Genomic DNA, 24,305 nt, shown 5'->3' on the forward strand with positions numbered 1-24,305 from the left:
GGTCATAAAGTTTAAACATTAAGCAAATATTGATTAAGTAATCTTTAGATAACCTATTACTATATTTTTTTGTGTGTGTGAAAATTAACGGGGGCAGTGCACTTGATAAAAGTTTAAGACCTTCAGCTAAGGGACCCCAATTTTTTTTTGGTTTCTCACCCGGTATTCAGTACCCATATTGCGGCCCGATTAAATTCGGATTCGCGTCGGAAAGTACCACATTGGGGGGTAAAACACTCCCTAACAAAAGCGACTTCATATCTAAAGCTCTAACCCGGGATCTCCAATTAAGGATGAAGAAGTATTTAATATACCAACACAACCCTCGTTGTCAAGGGACCTAAGTTTAGTATAATTTCTTTTTCAAGGAAGGTGGAGGGCTCAACATTCTTGAAATGTTATAATAGCTCAAAGAAGGATAAGTAAGAATGATGATTCACCTATCCAATTTAGCACTTTTCTTTTGTTGTCATATGATAGTCTTGTGTTAAGTTTGAAGTCAAGCGAGTTGGTCCTTTTGTTTTTCGAGTTGTTCGGACTCGATTGGATAAAAGTATTATACATGGAATGGTGGACATCTTCAAATCAACAAGTCAAGACTTGGCTAGCAGATTTTTTTCTTTCCTTTTTATTTATTTATCAGCAAATCGTAGAGAAATGAAAATGAACAAGAGGAGTAAGAACCATAGTTATCTTCACAGATTTTTATTTTAGGCCAAGGCTTTTTAATCCTATTATGTATTAGCCTTTTGTTGATGCCAAATTATGTACCGTACATACTTTTGCCTATTCTTAAGCTTTTTGATACTATTAGTGTTTAGTAGTAGTAGTAGTATTTTTTTGAAAAATTATCTATATAACTCTTTTGCTTTTCTTCTACATACATGCATCTTTTTATTTTTATGTTTCTTATTAGGCGAACTCTTGAAAATCTATCCAGTATCTTAATAATAACGACACATCCCACAAGTGGGATCCGGAGAGGGCAGTCTGTATACAGGATCTGGGAAGGTAGAGATGTTGTTTCCAATAGAGCCTCGCTCAAGAAAAATGAAACGAAACAGTAGAAACAAGCAATATCAAAGAGGGCCAGAAAGATAATAACAACAGAAGGAAACAGTAGTAACAAACTGTAACAGCTTTGAAAAGTTAATAGGAAAACAGCATGAACTACTACCAATCTAACACAAGAAAAACTACCAGACCAACCCTAAAAACAACGGTACGAAATACCCAGTATCTTAGTTTGCTCAAATTGATATCATCTCTACTATTATGGCGAGTTTTTCATAAATTTTATTTTCCAACAAACGTGTGAGATGAGTTTAAAAAAACACAAAATACTACAGGGGTGAAAATTACATACAGACATGGTGAATACAAACTTCTCTTTACGTTCTCCAGAAATGTTCCCACAAAGGTTTAACCAACAGAGATGCAATTACTCTATTTAAATAGGAAATTACAGCGAAACTTTCTAACAATTTCTTATGATTCCCACACTGAATGAACAGTTTAACATTTGTCTATTGGTACTATCTTTCCATCAACAATCAGTAAGAGTACTTGTGATAGAATGCACAAAGCTGAGAGATATTATCATCTATAAGTCCATAACATTGCACGAATGGTTTCAATCGACTGATCAAGAAAGTTGAATCTCCATTTATAACCATCTTTACATCTTAAAGCAAACATATAGGTCAAGCTGAAAAACTATATTTCACGTGAACAATTTACACAACCGCAGATTCACTACAAAAATCAACTATGCCAATTCTGCTACATCCCGTGTATGTGCAACTTTTAATACAGCAGGCCAGTGGTCTCAAAAGGATTGACAGGCAATGCACCGAACTGTCAACTTCAAGTCTGCTATATCAGGCCAGTGCTCCCGAAAGGATTGGTTGTTTGTGGATGAGCAACATTATTGGCAGGAAATGCACTGAACCCTGCATCGCCAAAAGGATTGTGTGGATTCATCATTGGATTTTGGGGCTGTGGATAGGGAGGTTGGAATGGTCCAAAAGGATTCATTTGATGCTGAGGCACCATAGCCATTTGCACGGATGGAAGGGGAGGCATGGTACTAGACATGGCAAATGGATCAGCAACTTCGAATGGATTAGGGGCTGGTTGTCCATATACTGGTTGTTGAGATGCTCTATATGCTCCTTCATCATACAAACTATTGAGCGTGAGGGAGTCCAATCCACCAGCCTGTTAGAACGTTTTAGAAAAAACAAATGTTAGGGAAGGTACTTACTTGATTTCACAAAGTAGATATAAGATAAGGAGATGATATTAGTATTAATAGCCTGTTTGGCCAAGCTTTTTTCTTGGCCAAAAGTGTTTTTTTTTCAAAGTTAAAGGTGTTTGGCCAAGTTTTTTTTTTTAGGAGAAAAAGTGCTTTTGAGAGGAAGCAGAAAAAAGTAGCTTCTCCCGAGAAGCACTTTTTAAAAGCTTGGCCAAACACTAAAGTGCATTTCAAATTGATTAGCCAAACACAAACTAATTTTCACCAAAAGTACTTTGAAAAGCACTTTTGGAAAAAGCACTTCTCAAAATATGCAGATTTTAGAAGCTTGGCCAAACAAGCTAAAAGCATGCGAGCGTCACTTATGGACAACATATTATTAATATAGATTTGAGTGTCAACTCCAAGACTCCGTGCACTGCAAGCTTTACAACCATCAATGTTTTTACATGTTTGTCCTCAGATGCATTTGCAAAAGCACATGCAAAGAGAAGCCACTTAAAAACTATATCTTTTAAAAATGGATTCAGAGGGCTTACCAATTGTCTCTCCTGAGCTGCAGATAAGTCGCTGCTAGGAGTAGTGACCAGGGCAAGTTCCCATCCAGTAGGATCAAAATCTTTTGGCTGAGCAGGGTTTGAGTCAAACGGTGTTGTCCCTGCAAGTATTAATAGTTCATTCAAATAAACCAACACCCCGATTTGCCCAAAGCACCATTACTTACGAAGAGAAGAGTACTACATATTAGTGGTGAAATAAAATAATTACCAGATGGTACTATTGCTAAAGCCAAAGCATTGCTTTCCTCAATTGCTGATGCATAACCAGTTGGTGTATTTAGTCCCTGAAACAACCGAAAATACTAGTAAAAGAAAGGCTGAAAAAAGACATCCAAAGAGAGTATCCCTCAAGTTCCAGATAAACAACAAATTTAATAAGATTAGCTGACTGTACCAGTAAATCATCAGTTTCCAATATGCTTGGAGGCGGCTGCACTGGCGGGGCAGGAGCCTCAGTGGTTGAAACAACAGTATCATCTGAAGGCGGAGGTTTGGTTTCATTAGCTGATTCTTCAGCATCTTCAGAAGCTGAAGGTTCATCCTCTTGTTTATAGGTCAGCATAAGCCTCTCAGGAAATTCCTAATAATCGTTAATTATGTTAGTATTCTATCATGATATCGGACCTGTGTATTGCTACCTTATACAGATATGTAAAGGAAAATATAGATCGGCACTACAGAGAGGAACAACATAAGCTGGCATATAATTTGTTTGGCGTAAATGTGTATAAGATAAACGTATTACCAGAGTTTCTATTGGGACAGAGACTATGCGGGGTGCTTCTTTTATATACTCTTCCATGGTCACAAGGAAGGACTGAGGGGGCTGAAAATAGATTAGTGTGTCAAGTGATGGCCCACAAAATTTGAAGACAAATGAATCAATACATAAGCTAAGTGTTATGATTACCTCTCTCAACACAGGAAACTGGAAGTTCCTGGCAAGTTCCAATCCTTTGCAAACCTCGTAAAAGTCGGAGAGGCTCATGGCCTAAAACAAGATAATAAACTTACAGATCTTGGCCTAAAACAAGATAATAAACTTACAGATAGTACCATAAACCCAGGGAGACGTCCGCATAGTGACAGACAAGTAGTAAGAAACAAAAATGTAGAGTACAAAAATTATATCAAGTTCGTCAGTGTGTTCACCTGCTGGCCAGCTCTTTTGTAGATATCAAGGGCCTTAATAGCTTCATGTCTTGGCATGTCAAAAAACTGAATTAAAATCAGCAGAAAAATAATGTCACAAGATGAAACAGATATGACAGTAACGAGCAATATTTTGATAAGGTCATATTGCAGAAAAAGCTAACGTCAAATGCACCTTGTCAATAAGATTAATTATTCCATCATTTATAGCACAATAGATTTTGAAGCTCTCCTTGAGGACCTGGAATGGAAAATGAGTAAATCTTTACACCACCATTCATTCAATTGTGAAGTCTATAAATTGATATGAGCCTTTCAGCTGCACAAAGGCGTAGTAAGCAGAAGCAATACATTTATACTTCCACCATTTCAATAAAATAATAAAGCACTGGAAAAGGTTGGACAACCAACATGTACTCTTGCGGCTAAACACATATGACTAACTATATCAATGGCCAGAAGTTTCCACCTTTCCTGAATGGACTCAAGACAAACTGAAATACAGTTTTACCCGTGAAGGCACCTCTACTTAATTGGGAAATAATGATGAACATTAATTTGCAACAGAGGATTCTTTGCAGTCTCAGGCAAGTCAAGCTTTCACATTACACCGCATCCTCACAAATGGTCCAAGTACATCAAGTTTTCCTACAATATTTCCCCCTATCTAGAACTTCCCTCACCAGAACCAGAATTAGGAAGGTTTAACATTCCTTGCGTGCATAAGAACAAGCAATTTTTTGTTTAAGAACAAGCATTTTCCTATGCATCCCCCTTATTTTCTGGAAAGACATGGGCTAGAATCCATGTGACATAAGTTAATTTATAACCTTTTTACAACAGTGGGGTATGGTCAGCTTGGGTGTGCCTCGACTATCCCACAGGGTATCTTCTGCCTCCGACAAGCATAGTTACCGAGTATGATGCCCCAAGGCTTAGGCAGATGAGAAGAAATCACTTGGTGTTTTTTTAATCTCTGCTGGAATTTGAATCCTGGTCTCCCACAGTTTTCACCGACTTCATTGACCGCTAGACCACACTTTTGGTGTTTAATTAATATATATCAATCAACTTTGACAAGCATAAATATCAATCAACTTACGACAGGCAGCCAAAATAAATAAGCATACCAGGGCAAGGGCGTATTGTATCACATAATTTCCAACTGCTGCTCCCTCAGGCTGTAATGTCAGTAAGATTTTTAAATTTATGCCCCAAATAGATAAAATACAGAACTCTCAGAATTCCGACTAGGAATATCGTCCAAAAGACAAATGGATTGCAACAAAAAACAGAATTTATCAAGCTTCAAAATATACCCGACATCCAATAAGACGATACAACAACTGCTGCAAAGCAGGCAACTGCTCCAAAAGTTCCTCACTGGGCAACTCCCTTGTTTTGCTGTATCCCTGCTCAAAAAGTAAATGAAATTGAAAATTACATTATACTGACTAAAGAAGCAACAAAAGCTCATTCAATCCGCCAAACTTAAAGAAAGTGTCTAAGCAGCCAGTAGAAGAGCGGTATCCGTGTTCCAGTAGAACAGTTTATTTTGGTTAGTTAGCATGCTTGTGACAGAAATTGAAAATGACACTACGGCGTGCTGCTAGCCTGCCAAATGTTAATCACTCATTGAGTTATACTTCCTAAATATAACTAGAACGGAGAAATTTGCAATACACATGATAGTCCAATACTGATATAGAAGATATTTTAAATGTATACAAAGACCAAAGCCCTAATCTATTTCTCCTAATGTGTGGGAAAATAAATTTAAGTCTGGCTCTTCAAACGTCCTCTTTTAAGTGTTGTACCAAATAAACCAATTTCTGCCGGATTTTCTTGCAAGTACGAGAAGCTTTCTTTTCTATTAGCACGGAAGGGAATTTTTATGAACGCACTAATAAGTTGTAAATCATCCATAGAACTGTAGAACAATCTTCTTTTCCAATTCTGAATATCATAATATTGTATCAAATTCACCATAAGGCGCCTGTAAAAAGCCTCAATTATCACACTGATTATATTAGTCCAGAAAAAAATTGACACATTATTGTTTTCTTTTTGCATTGCACATTAAGGAACTTCAATATCGGTTATTGTACTTCTATATTATAGCTAACAAGTTACTTTTTTTTTGATAGGTTTATATTTACAAGTTACTCTAAGTCTGCTTTCACTTTGATTTCACCAGAGCAAATTTGCTTCAAATACAAACTTTGTTGTATTTTATATGCTTAATCTACTTACCAGAAAAATATGTGCTTAATCTACTAAATGCCCACACATAAATTTTTGTGTCTGGACTACCATGATACTCTTCTTTCTTCTTCCTTTTTTTCACTCTTCAATTTGTTGGGTGAATGTCAAGTCCCTTGTCCTTCATTTGCCTTATGTCATGTCAAGACAACATAGAGAAGCAGTAACTCAGGAACAAAAGCTACCAGCTTTTCCAACGCCTTGTAAACCTTTTTCTAGTTAATATTTTCACAAGAATCATACGTGTACAGAAAAAGTAAGAAAAATTAAGGAGGTTCCACTCTATTGTTAATCAACTTTACATAGTAATGCAAGCTATCTGAAAGAAAATGTGGATCTGGTATTGGTATGTTGCTCGGACCCTTCAAAATCCCTGCCACACGGTTCAACACGATTTGGGTATGGGTGTGGGATCCACGTTGGATTGGTCAACTTACCTTGGCTGCTTCGACTACATCCTTTTTTCGTGTGGAAAAAGTAAGTAAATTTTATTGAAGTACCACGGAGGTACTGCAAAAAAAAAGAAAATTACAGAGCGACAGAAGTTTCTTGGGGACATCTCATACAATCATCGCAAAAAGTCTATGAAATCTAACACAACTGATAGTTTCCCTACTGCGCTTCCCTTACACAATTAGATTAAATTGTCTATGCATTTATCTTTAACAACTGCAATCTGCTTCTATGACCAAAAAGTGTAGATTGATTGGATATTTGGTTTCATTTTTGGTTTTGGTGTAGACTGATTTAGATATTTGGTTTAATTTTTGGTTTTATGTCATATAACTCTAAATTAATCGAAATGTATACTTATAGATGTAGTAATATATTTACTGGCCGTATCCCAGCACCCGTATCCACACTTGGATTCATACCCCCGAATCCTAAAATTTATGTGATGAAGAATCGGGTCTCTAGAACCGCACCCATATCGAGTACCTGCACCCGAGGTCGAACATCATATAGAGTACTGGGGCATGTTCACAGAACCTCAATTTAGTGCAAGAAAGAAGGGAAAGAAAATAGCCAAATGGACAGAGAAAGCACCTTCTCCACACTGTTTCAGACACTGAAGTGCCCAATGGTGTGGACCACATGACTTATTCATGGAAAGAAACATAAAATGAAAAATGACTTTGGTTCTAGTAGGCTAAAATCATTCGATTTTCTTCACAAAAGAAGAAGACTACTTTTTGAAGTATGCAGAACCGTAAGTTAACAGTATTATGCTAACCTTTTCTTGCCCTTGGGCAGGTTTAGGAAGGCGCTCCCCTTCAATATCATACTTCATAACCCTAAAGCATTCAAGCCGTTCTTCCAGAAAGAGTGCATATGTTCGTACCCACGCTGAGCAGTCCCAAGCTGGAGGGACGGAAAAGAAAGAATAATTCTGGTTGAACTTGACGGAATCTAAAGGTAAACAGTAAGCTCAGAAGAACAACTACGGTAATTTTACCAACCAATTGGGCTTGAATCATCCTTGAAATTGGACATTTGGAGAATGCGTCCTCTCTGATGGAAATTCAGTAGTTCCTCTCTAAATGTTGGATCACCTTCCCTCAATGTTCTGTGGATTACTATCAATGTCTTCAGTGCTACCTATATTTCAGAATAAGTTGCAAACATTACATGTCAAGGCAAAGGATTGGTTAAGCAATTTAAGTGTAAACTATATCAGAAAACAGTAAAACCATAAAAGAGAGGTCATCATAAACAATAAAAGCCTTTGTTGCCTAATTATAAAGAAATTTGTACAATGTGCCCCCTTTTCCACCTCTTCTATTTTGATATCTGTCCCACTTAATTACCCTACCTCATCGCTACTCTAAAGGAAATTGAGATCACTGTCCACAATATGTTTGGCTGCTTGCAGAAAAACCAGATCTTATAACTACTAAAAACTAAAGTACATATATGTCAAAAGTCCTCAAAAAGAATTTTGACATATGAAGCTCATGTTATCTGCAGCAGTCTGGACTCTGGAGCATAACATTTCTAATTAAAAAGGAATAACATATACATACTGATAGGATCTCTCTCATAAGAACAACCAAATATTAAGGTGCATTTTTTACCACTTCCTCCTCACGTGGAATAATTAGCCAATCAAATCATTGATTACACTTGGAACAGGTCATTTCCACACCTCTTTTGGACAGCTTTCTATACTTCTTTTCTTTTATAAGAGTAGTGTCCGGGCCAGCTTTCACGCATCTCGACTAATTCCACAGGATACATGCTACCTCCCACCAGCAACAGGTACCAGGCAACTCTATCCCACAATGCTTGGACATATGGGAAGAAATCACCTAGTTTTTTTTGTCTCCATGGGATTGAACCTGAGACCTCAGGTTCTCAACCCACTAGGCCACACCCTTGGATACAACTTTTCATACTTCTTCTAGGTTCATCTTTCACACTGAAGTGCTTTAAAAAAAAAACATGCAAGGAGTGCTTGCAAACATGAGCTTGAGGTATTTCCAAGCCAATGCAAATGTGTCCAATTGATACACTTTGGGCCTACTACAAGTGTTCAATTGGAGCAAGGCATAGTTAAGGTGTCGAAATGAAAAATCGTGGCAACTTTAGGCATACCCGTATGTATTCAGCCTAATAATTTTTACACAATTATTGCAGCCATACTTTCAAGTCCAGTTCCATCGGCTGCAGCTACATTTCATGTCTTCAGATACAATAAAAGAACTAATATACCAATATCACCCTCAGCTTCCTTCAAATGATTTTCATGACAAAAAACAGGTTTCTTTGTTTTTCTAGAACTTATACCTCAGACAATTAAATAACCACCTGAGCAGCCTTCAGCAGGATCCTCATAGAAGCATGTTCTGACCAATGCTGACAATTTCCAAGACACCACCTAAAACTAGAGCCTTGATAGAAAGTGAAGATCTATTCTTGGCTACTTTAATTCACTCAAATGCCTGGCGAAACACATTGACCGGTGTACTTTTCCCTATAGCTAGCAAGTTATACAGCCATAGGTGCAAAAGGGGAGGGGGGACATATATTGCCATGGTACTAAAAACAACATAAACTTAAAGGCTAATAGAGTTGCAATACACATTCTCAAAAGCAAAGCTAAGTCTTGGGAACTCCATGTTACACTAAAATCCCAATAATCAGAGCCACACTTATAAAATATAATCATTCAGATCAAAGCATCAATAAAAGTGCCCTCCATAGAGAAATCAAATCCACGAGAAGACACTCAAGTACATGATTTTGTCAATTAAACTAACTGTGTCAAACTCCATACCGTCCAATTATGTGTCTTTGCCAATCGCCTCGCAAGTGCATGTATGCAGTAAGCAACATCAGCACGAGGCCGCATCGCTGATGTATAAACCAAAATCTCTGCCATAACCAAAAAAGCACATTGTTATCCCCAACGTCTCTACACATTCTTACAGTAATAATCCAAACCCAAACAAATATTTACAAGTAAAAATCCCTCTCAACTAATTCGGATTTGACATTAACAGGGGCGGATATAGAGTGTAATAGTAACTTTGGACTAAACCATGTATACGTGTTAAGAAATCTACTAAATACATATGAAAATTGAATTTAGAACCCCGTTACTAGCACTTGAGACTTACGCCCAGAATCCCAAACCCATAAAGTCAGATCCTGGATCCGCCTCTGGTTCACATAATTACACCAAAAACTGATATCCAAGTTCAAAAACACCATCTTCAGACCAAAAACAAAGAAACCCATGTCAGGCGAACAATGATCTCCGTAAAAGCAAGAAATTCAAGTACCCAAACAACAACTACTACTTTAACTAGAACTACAACTACAAATCAGTCCAAAACAAGTTGGGGTCGGCTGTATGAATCCTCGTTGACCACGTTACTCCAGTTAAATCAATGTATACGTATACAAATAAGAAGTATTAGAAGTTCTATATATTTTCCAAATGTATAGATCGAAAGGTTAAACCCAAGTATCCAAAAACACAATATTACTCAGAAATATGAAAACCCCAAAAATCAAATTTCTCAAATTTTAGACCCATCAAAAAAAATTCTCATATTTTGGTACTGGATCTGTTAATAAAGAGTAAGTAAAAGAAGACTCACTTCTAAGATGTCTGTCTTTTGGTGGGCACTCAACATGATTCGTAGCCTTAACGATCGCCACATCCACATCCTATAATCACCCAAAAAATCAAACACAAAAAATATTGCGTGTAATTAATTTTCTAGTAAAGTGCAAAGTGGCATAGAATGGCTTTGCTGCTACGATCCAAGATTCAGCCTTTATAATTAACCCACAAAAATTGATATGTATACACAAAATAAAAAGATAGAGAGAAAATTTAGGACCTTGAAATCGCTATTAACATGGGCAAGGCCAACTTTTGTGTGGTCTTTGAGAGCTCCATACGCTTTCCTCCAACTTTGAAGCGTACCCATTTCTCTCTCTACAATTTCGCTTGAGAATCGGTGATTTCTTCAGAGGGCAAAGGGAAAATGGGAGGTTACTATTCTTTGCTTCTGTCTGTTTCGGTTGCCACTTTAGCCTTGTGAAAGGGCCTCTTTCCAATTTGGCCTTGGCCTTGGCCTTGTGAATCATTTCCTTTTTTTACTTTTTTGTCTAATGGACCCCACTTTTATTTTTGTTTAATTTATGTATTGATTTTCTTTTCCTTCATTTTTTATGTAAATAAATTTTGTGTATTGTCAACCTTCAAACAATTGTTTATTTTTTGTTTCACAAGAATCAAGTATATAAATGTTTGAATAAATCAATCGACCAATACTAATTGAGGTTAGTTATGCTATTTAGACCCACTTTAGTATTCATAATAATTTATTATAGTTAAAATACAACACTCCTTTAGTGGTACAGAATTGACACTTTTTATAAAATATCGGCGTTTAACTAATTTTTTCTCATAAGTTTCGTCTAAATCATGAAATGAAAGACTCCGTAATTGTTAAATATTATTTTGAAATTTATCTAATTTGAATATCTTTATACCTATTTTTAGTCATAAATTATTCTTCACTATAATTTAAATTTTTAAATGATAAAAAGGAGGGTCAAGTTGAGATAAAAAGGATGCTTGCGAAAAAATACCTGATGAAGGCTTTAAACAAGAGAGCCTATATATCATATTAACAAGAATCGATAAGATATATTACCCTCTTTGTTGTGTGCATACATAGTAATTTTTGTGGGTATAAGACCAATAAAAGGTTTTAATTTACTTTAAATGTTTTATTGATAAATAAAGACATGTTGGAGATTAGCATATTATATAGCATTAATTAATTGTTTTTTATTGCTGGAAAGGAAGGGGCAAACGTAATGAGATTCTAGACGATCTTTAGACAGATCACCTAGTTTTTAGGCTGTATTAGAAACCAAATAATTAATACGTACATTATTCAATGCCAACCATTCTTTTAGCAATATGAGCAATTGAGTTTGGAGGCAGGGTAGGCTACTTCCCTGCATAATTACTTTATTTTAGTAAGATCTCTTTTCTTTCTTTGCATAAGGTCTATTCATATATCTATCTACCTTATCCTATTTTCTTTGCCCACCTACTATTTAAAAGTTTGGAAAAAATCAAATAAGTTATGTTGGAGTCTTTAATTTAATGACCTTGCTTAATTTTCTTTGTTTTGGTAAACGCTTAAACTATTTATACATTTAGATTTCTTTGATTTGATTACCAAAAGGAAAAAAAAATAAAATTTCGGCACATGTTAAGACGCTTTAGTGTTAGGGGCGTTTGGTAGAATCTATTAGAGAAAATAATGCATGTATTAGCTTTGTTCTTATTAATTTTTTATTTCATATACTTTCTCAACCTATGTATAACTCATACAAGTATTAGTTATACATCTTATTTGGTATTATCATATGTATAACTAATATATATCAGATCATGGTATTGTCAATACCAAAATTATTAGTACATGCATAAGCATGGTTAAACATAAAATTGCCCGTAAAGTCCCTCAAAGCTAAAGAATAAGGGAGTATTTTAGAAACTATACAATGCATGTTATTTTTAATACACCACATCAAACAGTCATAAAATATTATCTCAATATAACTAATATTGGCATAATAAATCATTGCATTACTAATCTCGGCATTATAAATATATTATATTCAATATTATTCTTATACACCCAACCAAATGACCCCTTAATATTGTTAGGGTTAAAATTCGGTAGTATTCAAATTTGAACGTTTAAATTTGGGTTTTTGATTTTAACATTTTTTTTAAACTATGAAGATCAATTTATGGATTAAATATGTCGTGTGAAAGCGGACCCATAAAATTAATGTGGCAAGCCACTTAAGCAATGTGCAAATTCTTTAACGGAATACATATTTTTTTTTGTGAGAGTATCAGTAACTTTTAAATGAGTTAGTGTATTAATATTTTTATGCGACAAAATAAAGTTTAGAAAACTATATAGAAAGATCTAAATATAAATAACATCAATCGTACCACAATTTAACGTATTAAGATGACCAAAGATAAGAAACGCTAATCAGTCATTTTTTACAGTCTTAAGGACTATACTTTGGACAGTGAAGTCAAAATCAAGGAACTAAATTTGCTTTGTTTGAAAACTTCAGGACTCTTAAAATTTAAATGATGACACGTGTCCAAAGTATAGTACTTAAGATACGTGTCATTATTTGACTACATATAAGTAAATAGTATAAAGAGGGTATAAAGAGGATATGTTTATACCATTTTCCAAAGTGGATGGGCGGGTATATTTGACCCTTTGCTGTTCTTTAAACACCCATTTTACCAAAATCCTAGAAGATAGAACAGAACAGAACAGAACAGAACCCCCTCCCCTTAAAGAAAAACCCTAGTCAGCAGCTTTCCCCTTTCCTTCTTCACTCTCTCATCAACATCTAATTGATGCATTTTCTCCCCCCAAAACGATCACTCTTTCTCTGATATCGCTCATACACAGATCTAAAAGAGAAGAGAGATTCTTCAAATTTCAAAAATCGAATCTGAAAACAAAGGCTCTAAAAAGGGAAGATGAATGTTTTGAAGTCCACTGAGTCACTAAAATTTTGAAGCTCAAATACTCCTCCTAAGTTCCTATAGATGCTGTTGAGTTCGAATTACTGATTTCTGTCTCAATACCGTTGAAGCTGAGTTCCAATTTGCTGATTTCCGACATGTATTTGGCCTCCTTTGCTTCTAAATTTAGTCCTTGAGCAGATAGGTATGTTTTTCACAAAACTATTCTAAAGATCTGTTTTCATTAGTAAAGCGTGATGTTGTTTGATTCGTGTATTGCTACTGCCGACTTTAAATATTATTCTATTACAATCGGTGTGTCTTTCATGGAGAATTTTTTTTTAATCGGTGTGTCTTTGTTTGTAAAAGAAAACAAAAAGGATAAGACCACGTTTAACAAATATTGCACTAAAGTTATTTTTGCCATATGAATATAAATCTAAAAGGTTGCTGTTGAATTTAGAATCACTATTGTCTTTTAAAAAAAACACTAGTACAATTTAGAACTCCCTCCAGTCGTTTTAATTAAGTCACCTAAACCAAAAGAATTGGTCCAGATTTTGTCACTTTAGAAAAGAAGAAGCTAAGGCACTAATCTTTATTTGTTTAGATCCGATTCCGAACAGTGATTATGAAATTGCTTGTTGTTTAGTTCATCTACTGCTACTGCTTGCATTTGTTTGTGTATATCTAATTTCAGACAATGAATAGAATTCAGTTAAATTTGAATTAGAATTTGATTGTTGGTTAAATCCGAGCTGCTCGAAATGTGAGCAACTTTATTGTATTGGCTTGAATCCTATTTTGAGTAATGTCACATGCTGAAATGGAACTTGTATAATCTGCTAGTTTAAAAAGTCAGTGACTCAATAGTTGTTGATTAGTGTAGTACTCATGTGTTGGTGTCTGGAAGAATTCCTGTTACAGAGTGGGCATCCATAGAAAGTAGCAAAAGCGGAATTGATGTTTATGACTCAGAATTGTTTGCTACTGAAAATGATAATCACTCTATTGTTCATATATAGCTATCGTTGAAACAAGATACATGCATAAAAGTAGAGTTGGTTAAATATTTAATTTTGTAAGTTAGTCAGAATGAATTCTGAATTCATTTATTTCCACGTGCAGTGGGCTTGACAATCAACCATTCTTTAAGCAATCATTACACACTAATATGTGCTTAGACCAAATATCCTACATCTTCCCCACAAATAATTCCATAATGCAAGGCCTTCATAATGATCTCAAATTAGCTTTAGAAAAATAATTCTTGAACATCGTAGCATGCTTTAGGCGCGTTAACTAAATAAATTATCGTGACTATGGGTACGGTTCCCGTGGCATAGTCATGATACATAAACCCCAATTCGAGTACGCGACTCGACCACAACTTCGAATATTAATAATAATAAACATGTTGTAAATCACGGGTGCGTTTCATGTGACATGATTCACAATATGTACAAAAATAACGAGTGCGCGACACCTCGACTTGTTTAAATAAACTCCATAATTGTTTAAAATAATTAAAAGCGGTAACACACAAAAGGTTCTAAAACGTGTAATTCAGATATTTAAGCCAAGTATTAATTGTTGAGCGACCGTGCTAAAATCACGGAATTCGGGAGTGCCTCACACCTTCTCACGGGTTAACAGAATTCCTTACCCGGTCTTCTGGTTTTCGCAGACTCTAAACAGAGTCAAATTTCCTCGATTTGGGATTTAAAATAAACCGGTGACTTGGGACACCATAGTAGTTATCCCAAGTGGCGACTCTGATTAATTAAATAATCTCATTTCGAATAATGTCACTTTAATTGGAAAAATTCCACTATCCTCTCGGAAAAAAGAAGGTGTGACAGCTATGTGTAGCATGGATGTAGGACATTTAAAGTATTAGTTTCTTACCTTATATCTCCCCAAGTTAAGAGCCGTGACAATGGAGTAAATACCATCATCTTCATCCTTCTCTATTTTAACCGCAGTCCCCACTGTGGGTTGACCGAGTATTACATCCACAAAACCACTCAAATCCCATTGCTTATTATCAATGTAGGTCTGCAGCAGGATTTTCACTCCATGGAAATCAGTCGGTTTAGGATCAAAGAACTCAAAATCTGCTTGAACAGTGCCCTATCAAAATCGAACGAGAAGCTGTTAATGTACTAACATCACATACTAATAATCACTTAGCATCAATGAGTAATTTTTCGTCTTACATCAGACTCTTCATCATCCGAAGAACCAGAATCTTCGCTCTTGTCTACAAGTCTGTGATTTACCATCCTTTTACCTAGAAGGAAACATTCAGGTTCAGAACAAGCAAGAAATATAACCATCAAACTAGAAAATGAAATGGACCACTACTCATAAAATTTTTCATGAGATAGAAACTACATAATATATACAATAATTTAATTAAATACACTTCACCTGAAGAGCTAAGTAGATTACTTTCTGGAAGTCTGAAGTTGGGAACCTTGTGTGTAACCTTGTTATTTGATGCAATCCGCGCCATTGAACGAGCAAATGGGGAGAAACTAAGAGGTAGACATCGTGCTGATCTGCAATGTCTTGCTGGCTTCCGGGGAATTATACCAATGATGTAAACCTGAATACATAAGTTAGTTTCTTTTTACTGGTCTATAAAATATCGTTGATAAGCAACCTCGAAAAGTTGAGCATATTATGCAGCGCTTAAAATATTCATCCGAAAATGCAGATGACTCCTTTAAGTTTCAAAGATTTTAATAGATGGCACAGTAAATGGACATTATAATCAACCTTACAACTATACAATGCATGTTATTATAATGCATGTTATTATACAATGCATGTTATTATAAATGGACATTATAATCAACCTTACAACTATACAATTATCCTTAGACAGATAAGGAGGGTATTTTAGAAACTATACAATGCATGTTATTTTTAATACACTACACCAACCAGTCATAAGAAATTATCTCAGTATAACTAATATTAGCATAACAAATCCTTGCATTACTAATCTCCGCATTACTAATATATTATATTCAGTATTATTCTTATACTCCCAACCAAATGACCCCTTAATGTTGTTAGGGTTAAAATTCGGTAGTATTCAAATTTGAACGTTTAAATTTGGGTTACTGATTTTAACATTTTTTTAAACTATGAAGATCAATTTATGAATTAAATGTCTCAAATTTTTTGGGTGTGAAAGCGGACCCATAAAATTAATGTGGCACGCCACTTAAGCAATGTGCAAATTCTTTAACGGAATACATATTATTTTTTGGTGAGAGTATCAGTAACTTTTAAATGAATTGGTGTATTAATATTTTTATGCGACAAAATGAAGTTTAGAAAACTATATAGAAAGATCTGAATATAAATAACATCAATCGTACCACAATTTAACGTCTTAAAATGACCAAAGATAAGAAACGCTAATCAGTCATTTTTTACAGTCGTAAGGACTATACTTTGGACACTGAAGTCAAAATCAAGGGACTAATTTTGCTTTGTTTGAAAACTTCAGGACTCTTAAAATCCCCGGCCCCCTCGCTACCTCATCAATCAGCAAAACAAAAACCTCGCCGCCCTTCCCTTCCGGCGTCCCTTAGTTGCCGGAGCTGTCTTCCGCCGGAAGCCGCTTGTCACCCTTCTCTCATTACTCAACTCTCTTTTGGGGGTATGATTCTCTTCTGCTGAAAATTATTATGAAGGGAACTTTATGCTTAAAGTTATTTATTTTTCTGCCAATAATTGAAATTTAGTGCTGGGTTTTGTCCCTTTTTGCTGAGATTGGATTCTTCGGTGCTGTGTATTATTGCATTTGGTGATTGTTAATATTTATTGGTCTTATAACCTCTTTCTTGTTATGGTAAATAATGTTGCTTTACTTATAACAAGGGGATTCATCATTATAAAGTGCTAAATTTATGAATGACATGTAAAAGCTTGCAACTTTAACTTATACGCCTCACTTTTGAAGCTCAAGTATTTTCTTGTGCAATTTTTTTTTTTTTTGGTGATGTTCGAGCCTACTTGCGTGCGCCTCGTACTATTCCACCGGATACTTTCTACCTCCGAGCAGCACAAGTACTGGGTAACTCTGCCCACCGAGACTTAGGCATATGGGAAAAAATCACCTAGCATTTTTTCCTTCGTTGGGGTTTGAACCAGAGACTTCATTGTTCTCCTTTACACTTTATTGACCACTAGGTCTCATATTTGGATGCTTTTTTTATGCCATTCTTGTGTCTTGGGGCGCAGTAACCCTGCTGAAAAATAAACTCTTATCGCATATTTGCGAGTGACAATGCAGTTAATGTGATGGAGATGATGTAGGATGGGAGAGAAAAGAGACAAATAGAAATAGGGCATATACCCTGCACATAATAGTTAACTTATTTGGTTGGGAGTAACCATTTGGGGATAATGGTTGATGCCAGGAAAGAGTTAGAGAATTGGTGGTTAAGCAAGATCTTCTTTTGCTTCTCTTCTTGTTGTTTTCTTACTTTTTCCGCGGAGTCCTGTAGCCATAGAGCTTTTAGAGATTCGTAGGTATTGGCATTTGAAGATTTTAGTATGTTTAGCTATTCTTGCCAAGAATATACCCTGGAACAGGAATAGCAGTGTATAGAATTTTGGAGCGTTTTTGTTAAAAAATAAAGTGAAATTAAGTTTTTATTAATCTATATCTAGTACACATGGAGAGAGAGAGAGAGAGAGAGAGAGAGAGAGAGAGAGAGAGAGAGAGAGAGAGAGATGAAGTAAATATAAAACTGATGTGATTAGTTTGGAACCTGTTTGGATATCACATTCAAAAGTAAGAAGAAACAGTCTTGCAAGTATTGCTAATAGAATTTTTTTAATGAAGATACCATAGAAAAAGAGAGGGGAGTGAACCTCAAGATAATACTTTTTTTTCCTGACAATTAGTTAAGTCTTTTTGAAATGATATCATCGAATAGTATGAGAAAGACATTACCACAACTAGTTGTAAGGTTGATTATAATGTCCATTTACTGTGCCATCTATTAAAATCTTTGAAACTTAAAGGAGTCATCTGCATTTTCGAATGAATATTTTAAGCGCTGCATAATATGCTCAATTTTTCGAGGTTGCTTATCAACGATATTTTATAGACCAGTAAAAAGAAACTAACTTATGTATTCAGGTTTGCATCATTGGTATAATGCCCCGGAAGCCAGCAAGACATTGCAGATCAGCACGATGTCTACCTCTCAGTTTCTCCCCATTTGCTCGTTCAATGGCGCGGATTGCATCAAATAACAAGGTTACACACAAGGTTCCCAACTCCAGACTTCCAGAAAATAATCTACCTAGCTCTTCAGGTGAAGTGTATTTAATTAAATTATTGTATATATTATGTAGTTTCTATCTCATGAAAAATTTTATGAGCAGTGGTCCATTTCATTTTCTAGTTTGATGGTTATATTTCTTGCTTGTTCTGAACCTGAATGTTTCCTTCTAGGTAAAAGGATGGTAAATCACAGACTTGTAGACAAGAGCGAAGATTCTGGTTCTTCGGATGATGACGAGTCTGATGTAAGACATCCCATTACTCATTGATGCTAAGTGATTATTAGTATGTGATGTTAGTACATTAACAGCTTCTCGTTCGATTTTGATAGGGCACTGTTCAAGCAGATTTTGAGTTCTTTGATCCTAAACCGACTGATTTCCATGGAGTGAAAATCCTGCTGCAGACCTACCTTGATAATAAGCAATGGGATTTGAGTGGTTTTGTGGATGTAATACTCGGTCAACCCACAGTGGGGACTGTTGTTAAAATAGAGAATGATGAAGATGATGGTATTTACTCCATTGTCACGGCTCTTAACTTGGGGAGATATAAGGTAAGAAACTAATACTTTAAATGTCCTACATCCATGCAACACCATAAATTTTGTCACCACGGTCGGTCAACCGGCCTGTGACGTCAAATTTGGCATCTAAATTTTGAGGCGCTTCCAAGTTCCCATTTTGTTTTCCAGTGCTAAATGTGCTAAATGCTCATAGGTTAATACGAGAGTTCTTAATGCGTATTTACTGTTTGTCTGGCGACGTTTGTGGAAAATAGGATTTAGAGTGCATGGCGGACGCTAAAGAGTTCCTGCTTAAAGCATGCCACCAGAAGGATGTTTACACTAAATTGAGGTTATTTCTCGGAGATCAAGCGAAAGCTGTTGGTCTCTTGGTCTCTCAGCGTGTTGTGAATCTTCCTCCCCAGCTTTTGCCACCCCTTTATGATGCACTTTTTGATGAAGTCTCTTGGGCTATAGAAGATGAGGTTAGATGAGATGAGCTTGAATTAATTTCACATGCTCATAATGTTTTGACTCTTGCGTCTATCGTTTCTCCTCTCGCGAATGTAGCTTTACCTTGTTGTAGTGAAACTTTGTCATTCTTATGTCTTTTTAAGCCTACAGAGGAGCTCCGGAATTCTTTCTGCTTCAAGTTTTACCTGGTAATCAGTAAAATCTACAAGGTATTGATCACCTTTTTGGTATTTGCGTATAGTTTTATTAAAGTCTAGTAGACTTTGAACTGTCCGCTGCTTTATGGATTTTCTTATAGCATAAGAATGCGGTCGAGCAAAATGGGCCAAGTGGCGATCAAACTGTTGTATACATTAAGGCAGAAGACGAAATCTTTCTCGAGGTACCAGCTTTTTCTTTTAAATATATTTTCTTTTTGCCTTTTTGCTGCAACATCTCTAACTCTTCCTTTAAATGCTTCATCAGTTAAGCTCTTGGTCCTTCAGTTTTCCTTTGCATACACAGCTGGTTAGGACTGACGAGGCAAGTGTTTTTCTCATAATATCAAAGCTTTTATGTATTTTATAATGGCGGTTTATATTTATAGTCTATATGTGTTGATATCCTGCAACTCCGTAAATTCTCTAGTGGAGAAAATACAAAAGTATATACATGGTTGTAGTAGGTTAGGCATCTTTTGATTCTCTAAATTACCCTTACTATTTTCTATCATCTCATTGAATGTAAGGACTTTTTTGTCTTTTCACCAAAAAAATTCTAAAACTCTCACTCGATACATGACTGTTCCAAAAGTCAAAGTCCCTCTCAATCTGCAGATTCTCATTCCATTGCCATTAAAGAACATTGTATGAAACAGAAATGGACATTAAGCAATCTAAAGCTTTGTTTATCCTCATCATTCTACTACATATTTCCCAAACCCATCTCTATTTTCATTTCTAACAAATAATAACAAATACCCAAACGCTAAGGATTGCAACTTTCACTTAAATTACGAGGTAAACCAAGAAAGAAAAAATAGACTTGAAATGTAAATAAACTAATCTAAACACTATCTTAGATATTTTTATAAAGAAAGTTGATCTTCTTCTTGAATACCCAAAGTTCTATAGATCCAAATTTAAATCTCAAAAATCTTGAATCCAAATTATCAGTAACTGTAAGAAAATAACCGAAAGAATGTGCACTTAAATATAATAATTAATATATGGATTTAAAATTTATGTTTTGCAAATTTCAAAGTAGAGTCCTAATCTTTGTTGTTCGGCGTCGACGATGGAAGCTGCAGGGGACCTGAAGAGTTTGTATCGAAGGAGAATAGTAGAGAAGAAGAGGGAATTGGAAGAACTTTTGGTAGAAAGACAAAAAAAGGTCCTCATATTTAATTAGATGGCAGTAAATAGTAAAGGCATTTAAGAGAATCAAAAGATTCATACACTGCTAACCTACTACAACCCTACATATATATATATATATATATATATATATATATATATTCTAGTATCATTCAATTGGGATAGAGGCTAGATAAATTGAAGGTTCTACTGCATCTCTATATTATATTTTCTTTCTGAGAAATATGTTGCTCGAACTCTCCAAAAGTGTTGCCGCACCTGTGTCGGATCCTCCAAAAATGCACTAAATTTGGAGGATCCGACACGCACCCAACAACATTTTTGAAGAGTCCGAATAAGATAGCTAAGAATGATAGTTTGCACTTTGTAGTAATAATTCTTTTCAGTACTCAAACACCATTGCCTAGAACTGTCAAAATTTAATTGTTAACTATTTATTGAAAACCCATGCGAGCCGTGCTTGGCTTTTTTCATTAAAATAAGCTTTTGTGGAGTATCATGTATTTAGAAAGCTAACCTTTTATGAAACGGTACAGAATTGTTATGGACTAGAAAGGAAATGTGGACATTCATTTCAGACCTCTTCTATGTAACATCGCTATATAATAGTCATTTACTATAAAAGTTAAATTTTTTATTGAATCAATTTTTATACTATGTTATAATATATGTTTTCTATAACAACATTTTGTTATAACAACCCAAAAAATACGGAACAAATGAGGCTGTTATAGAGAGATTTGACTGTATTATTGTTCTTGTGATTATGTTCCTATTGTTACTTCCTATCAGATAACATTGCGTGAATGAAACACTTATTCCTCTCCTGACATTGCAGCTAAAAGATTATCGGCTAACTGGCTTGGTAATGGCAATAGATGCGAGCAAAATCCCTACCTTTCGCCAAAAATTGCACTCTTTAATAGAGGAGGCATGATTTGATGAGACATTAGTCCTAATCAGTTCAATTAGACAGATCTTGGAAGTTGTATAGGTTACTACTCCATACCCCTGGCTGGACATGAAGCAGTAATCTGTTTTTGGCAGCTAGAGAAAGTATCTGGCGTTGAGATTAATTGACGAGTTTAAATGAAGCAACTTAGACGGTGAGAAGTTATATACTTGATCTCAACTGCTTGAGATTGAAGCAGCGGAGTTGTAATTTCGATCTTCTGCTTGTTTTTAATCTTTTCGAAATATCTGAAACGAGAAGACGAAGATGCTGTGTAGTATTTGATGAACTTTTTAAATTAGATTTTATTGGATCAGTGAATCAAGAAAATCGAGTAGCGTTATATCTTTCTATATTTTGAAATAGTGTTTGATTGGTAATTTTTTAAAATTTAAACATAGCATATCATTATTTAGGTTTCATAATGATTTTTGTGTTTAATTATTGAAATTTAGTTAATGTTGAAAGCATATATGGAAGAAAGATTATTGTGTTATGAAAAATTCCTATTTAACTTTAACAAACTGAAATTAATTTGGTACTTATGTTACAAAGGAAACATAAATAAGAATAAAGTCATCATGGAACAAACTGATCCAGAGGATGTTTGGCTAAGCTTATAAGCTGGTCAAACTAGTTTATAAGTATTTTTCTGCTTATCTATGTATTTGGTAAACTTAAAAGTGTTTATAAGTCAAGTGCTTGTAAGTAAAAAATAAGTCAAAAGCCATAAGTTGGTCACCCACAACTTATGAATTTTTAGCTTATAAGTACTTTAAGTTTGATTAAGATTTTTACTATTTTATCCTTAAAATATTCTTTTTTAGAACAAAACTCCTACATCGATAATCATTACCTCAAGTATTTTTTCAACCTAATCCCCCCTTTCCTGCCTTTTCAAGTCTACAATTCTCATTGACTATTTAAGATAAGTGAATCCTCTATTCCTTTGCATATTTGTATCAATGTAATTGTGTATTAATCTTTGAATCGTATGTAATAAATGAGGACATATCAATTTTTAGGTTATTGCTTTCTAAGTGTTGTGGTGATGAAGACAGTGTTTGTTTCTTTTCAAATATTTTGTCCTATTTAGGTTTATTTTTTACTGAAATTTTTTTGTCTATTTATTAATTATTATAACTTAGTATTATATGCTTATCATAAAATAAATTATATTTATCATAAAAATTATCTTATCTAAACACATTTGTATTTAAAATAAAATGACAAATAGAATATTTTGTATTTGAATCGATCTAGAATCTAAAATTTTGAAAAAATTATTCCCTTATAAATGTAAACAATTATAAGGTTATTTAAGTCATTTTAACAGAAAACGAACTTATCAACACTTTTTTTATCAAATACTGCAGCAACTTATTATTAATTTCAGCATTTGTATCCAAACACATAAATGCTTATTTATTAAATCAATTTCAGCACTTAAAAGTGCTTTTTAGCACCTAATGCTTATCAGCTACTTCAAATCAGCTAATCCAATCGGGCTCCTAATTAGTTTTAGGGTCAGTTTGGCCAAAAAAAAGATTCCTTTTTTTTGAATTTTGTTTTTATATACTTTTTTCGGAATAAGCGTTTGGCCACGGAAATTTTAATTTACTTGAAGTTGAATTCGAAAAAAATTTCAAATAGCTATTTTTCAAAATTTTCACTTCAAAACACTCACAATAATACAAAAACAGCTTAAAGTTGTATTCATGTCCAAACACAACTAATTTTCAAATATTATTTTCAACTTGAAAAAGTTTCACTTTTTTTAGAATGTCACAATTCTTATGTCCAAACGCCTACTTAGTTGAGTAGGCGCGCGAAACTATTATGTTTAGATTTTTCTCCACATGCGGTTCAGGAATTTTTCTATTATGTTTTCAATTGAGATTTGGATATAATAAAAGAAATGTGCTTTTTGACAGCAGATTCTTGCATTATTTCTTTGTAAAGATATTATATCACTATGGAAGAGTTTAAAAGGAGTAATGTTAAACTATTCAATACGTAACCTCTCAACAACCCCCCTTCCCCTCCGGCGTCCCTTAGTTGTCGGAGTTGTCTTCCGGCGGAAGCCGCTTGCCACCCTTCTCTCAGTACTTAACTCTCTTTTTGGGGTATGATTCTCTTCTACTGAAAATTATTATGAAGGGAACTTTATGGTTAAAGTTATTTATTTTTCTGCCAATAATTGAAATTTAGTGCTGGGTTTTGTCCATTTTTGCTGAGATTGGATTCTTCAGTGCTGGGTATTATTGCATTTGGTGATTGCTAATATTTATTGGAATTATACCCCCTTTCTTGTTATGCTAAATAATGTTGCTTTACTTATAACAAGGGAGTTCATCATTATAAAGTGCTAAATTTATGAATGACATGTAAAAGCTTGCAACTTTAACTTATACGCCTCACTTTTGAAG

The 24,305-nt window shown here is 34.8% G+C and overlaps 3 protein-coding genes across 4 annotated transcripts; 1 reads left to right on the plus strand and 2 right to left on the minus strand.

Moving 5' to 3' along the window:
• Nucleotides 1–1,642: 1,642 nt before the first annotated feature.
• Nucleotides 1,643–10,796, minus strand: LOC104118422 (putative clathrin assembly protein At2g01600). The gene is made up of 15 exons (XM_009629653.4): nucleotides 10,584–10,796; nucleotides 10,338–10,407; nucleotides 9,509–9,606; nucleotides 7,692–7,830; nucleotides 7,466–7,593; nucleotides 5,289–5,381; nucleotides 5,100–5,150; nucleotides 4,145–4,210; nucleotides 3,970–4,035; nucleotides 3,728–3,808; nucleotides 3,563–3,643; nucleotides 3,212–3,397; nucleotides 3,026–3,101; nucleotides 2,797–2,915; nucleotides 1,643–2,220 (listed from the first exon to the last, which is right to left on the minus strand). The coding sequence occupies exons 1-15, from the start codon at nucleotides 10,671–10,673 to the stop codon at nucleotides 1,876–1,878; spliced, it is 1,689 nt and encodes a 562-aa protein (XP_009627948.1). The 5' UTR covers nucleotides 10,674–10,796; the 3' UTR covers nucleotides 1,643–1,875.
• A 2,219-nt stretch (nucleotides 10,797–13,015) lies between these two features.
• LOC104118421 (protein BCCIP homolog) lies at nucleotides 13,016–22,231 on the plus strand. Of its 2 annotated transcripts, XM_009629651.4 has the most exons (10): nucleotides 13,016–13,478; nucleotides 16,800–16,952; nucleotides 18,444–18,621; nucleotides 18,762–18,835; nucleotides 18,922–19,146; nucleotides 19,371–19,580; nucleotides 19,713–19,778; nucleotides 19,868–19,951; nucleotides 20,035–20,091; nucleotides 21,763–22,231. In XM_009629651.4, exons 3-10 carry the CDS (start codon nucleotides 18,462–18,464, stop codon nucleotides 21,859–21,861), a joined length of 975 nt encoding a protein of 324 aa, XP_009627946.1. In that variant the 5' UTR covers nucleotides 13,016–13,478; nucleotides 16,800–16,952; nucleotides 18,444–18,461; the 3' UTR covers nucleotides 21,862–22,231. The 2 variants fall into 2 exon arrangements, with proteins under 2 accessions (XP_009627946.1, XP_009627947.1); XM_009629652.4 differs by lacking the exon at nucleotides 16,800–16,952.
• Nucleotides 15,148–15,883, minus strand: LOC104118420 (protein BCCIP homolog). The gene is made up of 3 exons (XM_009629650.4): nucleotides 15,707–15,883; nucleotides 15,493–15,566; nucleotides 15,148–15,406 (listed from the first exon to the last, which is right to left on the minus strand). The coding sequence occupies exons 1-3, from the start codon at nucleotides 15,789–15,791 to the stop codon at nucleotides 15,170–15,172; spliced, it is 396 nt and encodes a 131-aa protein (XP_009627945.3). The 5' UTR covers nucleotides 15,792–15,883; the 3' UTR covers nucleotides 15,148–15,169.
• Nucleotides 22,232–24,305: the final 2,074 nt, after the last annotated feature.

Source organism: Nicotiana tomentosiformis, chromosome 4 (genome assembly GCF_000390325.3).
Source record: "Nicotiana tomentosiformis chromosome 4, ASM39032v3, whole genome shotgun sequence".
NCBI lineage: Eukaryota > Viridiplantae > Streptophyta > Magnoliopsida > Solanales > Solanaceae > Nicotiana > Nicotiana tomentosiformis.

Coding starts and splice junctions, on each gene's coding strand:
- LOC104118422 (XM_009629653.4), bottom strand. CDS start 10,673: ATGGGTACGCTTCAAAGTTGGAGGAAAGCGTATGGAGCTCTCAAAGAC. Junction 10,408..10,583: donor ATGTTAATAGCGATTTCAAG/GTCCTAAATTTT, acceptor GGGTGATTATAG/GATGTGGATGTGGCGATCGT. Junction 2,221..2,796: donor CAGCTCAGGAGAGACAATTG/GTAAGCCCTCTG, acceptor ACGTTCTAACAG/GCTGGTGGATTGGACTCCCT.
- LOC104118420 (XM_009629650.4), bottom strand. CDS start 15,791: ATGGCGCGGATTGCATCAAATAACAAGGTTACACACAAGGTTCCCAAC. Junction 15,567..15,706: donor TAATCTACTTAGCTCTTCAG/GTGAAGTGTATT, acceptor GTTTCCTTCTAG/GTAAAAGGATGGTAAATCAC. Junction 15,407..15,492: donor CGGATGATGAAGAGTCTGAT/GTAAGACGAAAA, acceptor CGATTTTGATAG/GGCACTGTTCAAGCAGATTT.
- LOC104118421 (XM_009629651.4), top strand. CDS start 18,462: ATGCCCCGGAAGCCAGCAAGACATTGCAGATCAGCACGATGTCTACCT. Junction 19,581..19,712: donor CTTGGGCTATAGAAGATGAG/GTTAGATGAGAT, acceptor TGTCTTTTTAAG/CCTACAGAGGAGCTCCGGAA. Junction 19,779..19,867: donor TAATCAGTAAAATCTACAAG/GTATTGATCACC, acceptor ATTTTCTTATAG/CATAAGAATGCGGTCGAGCA.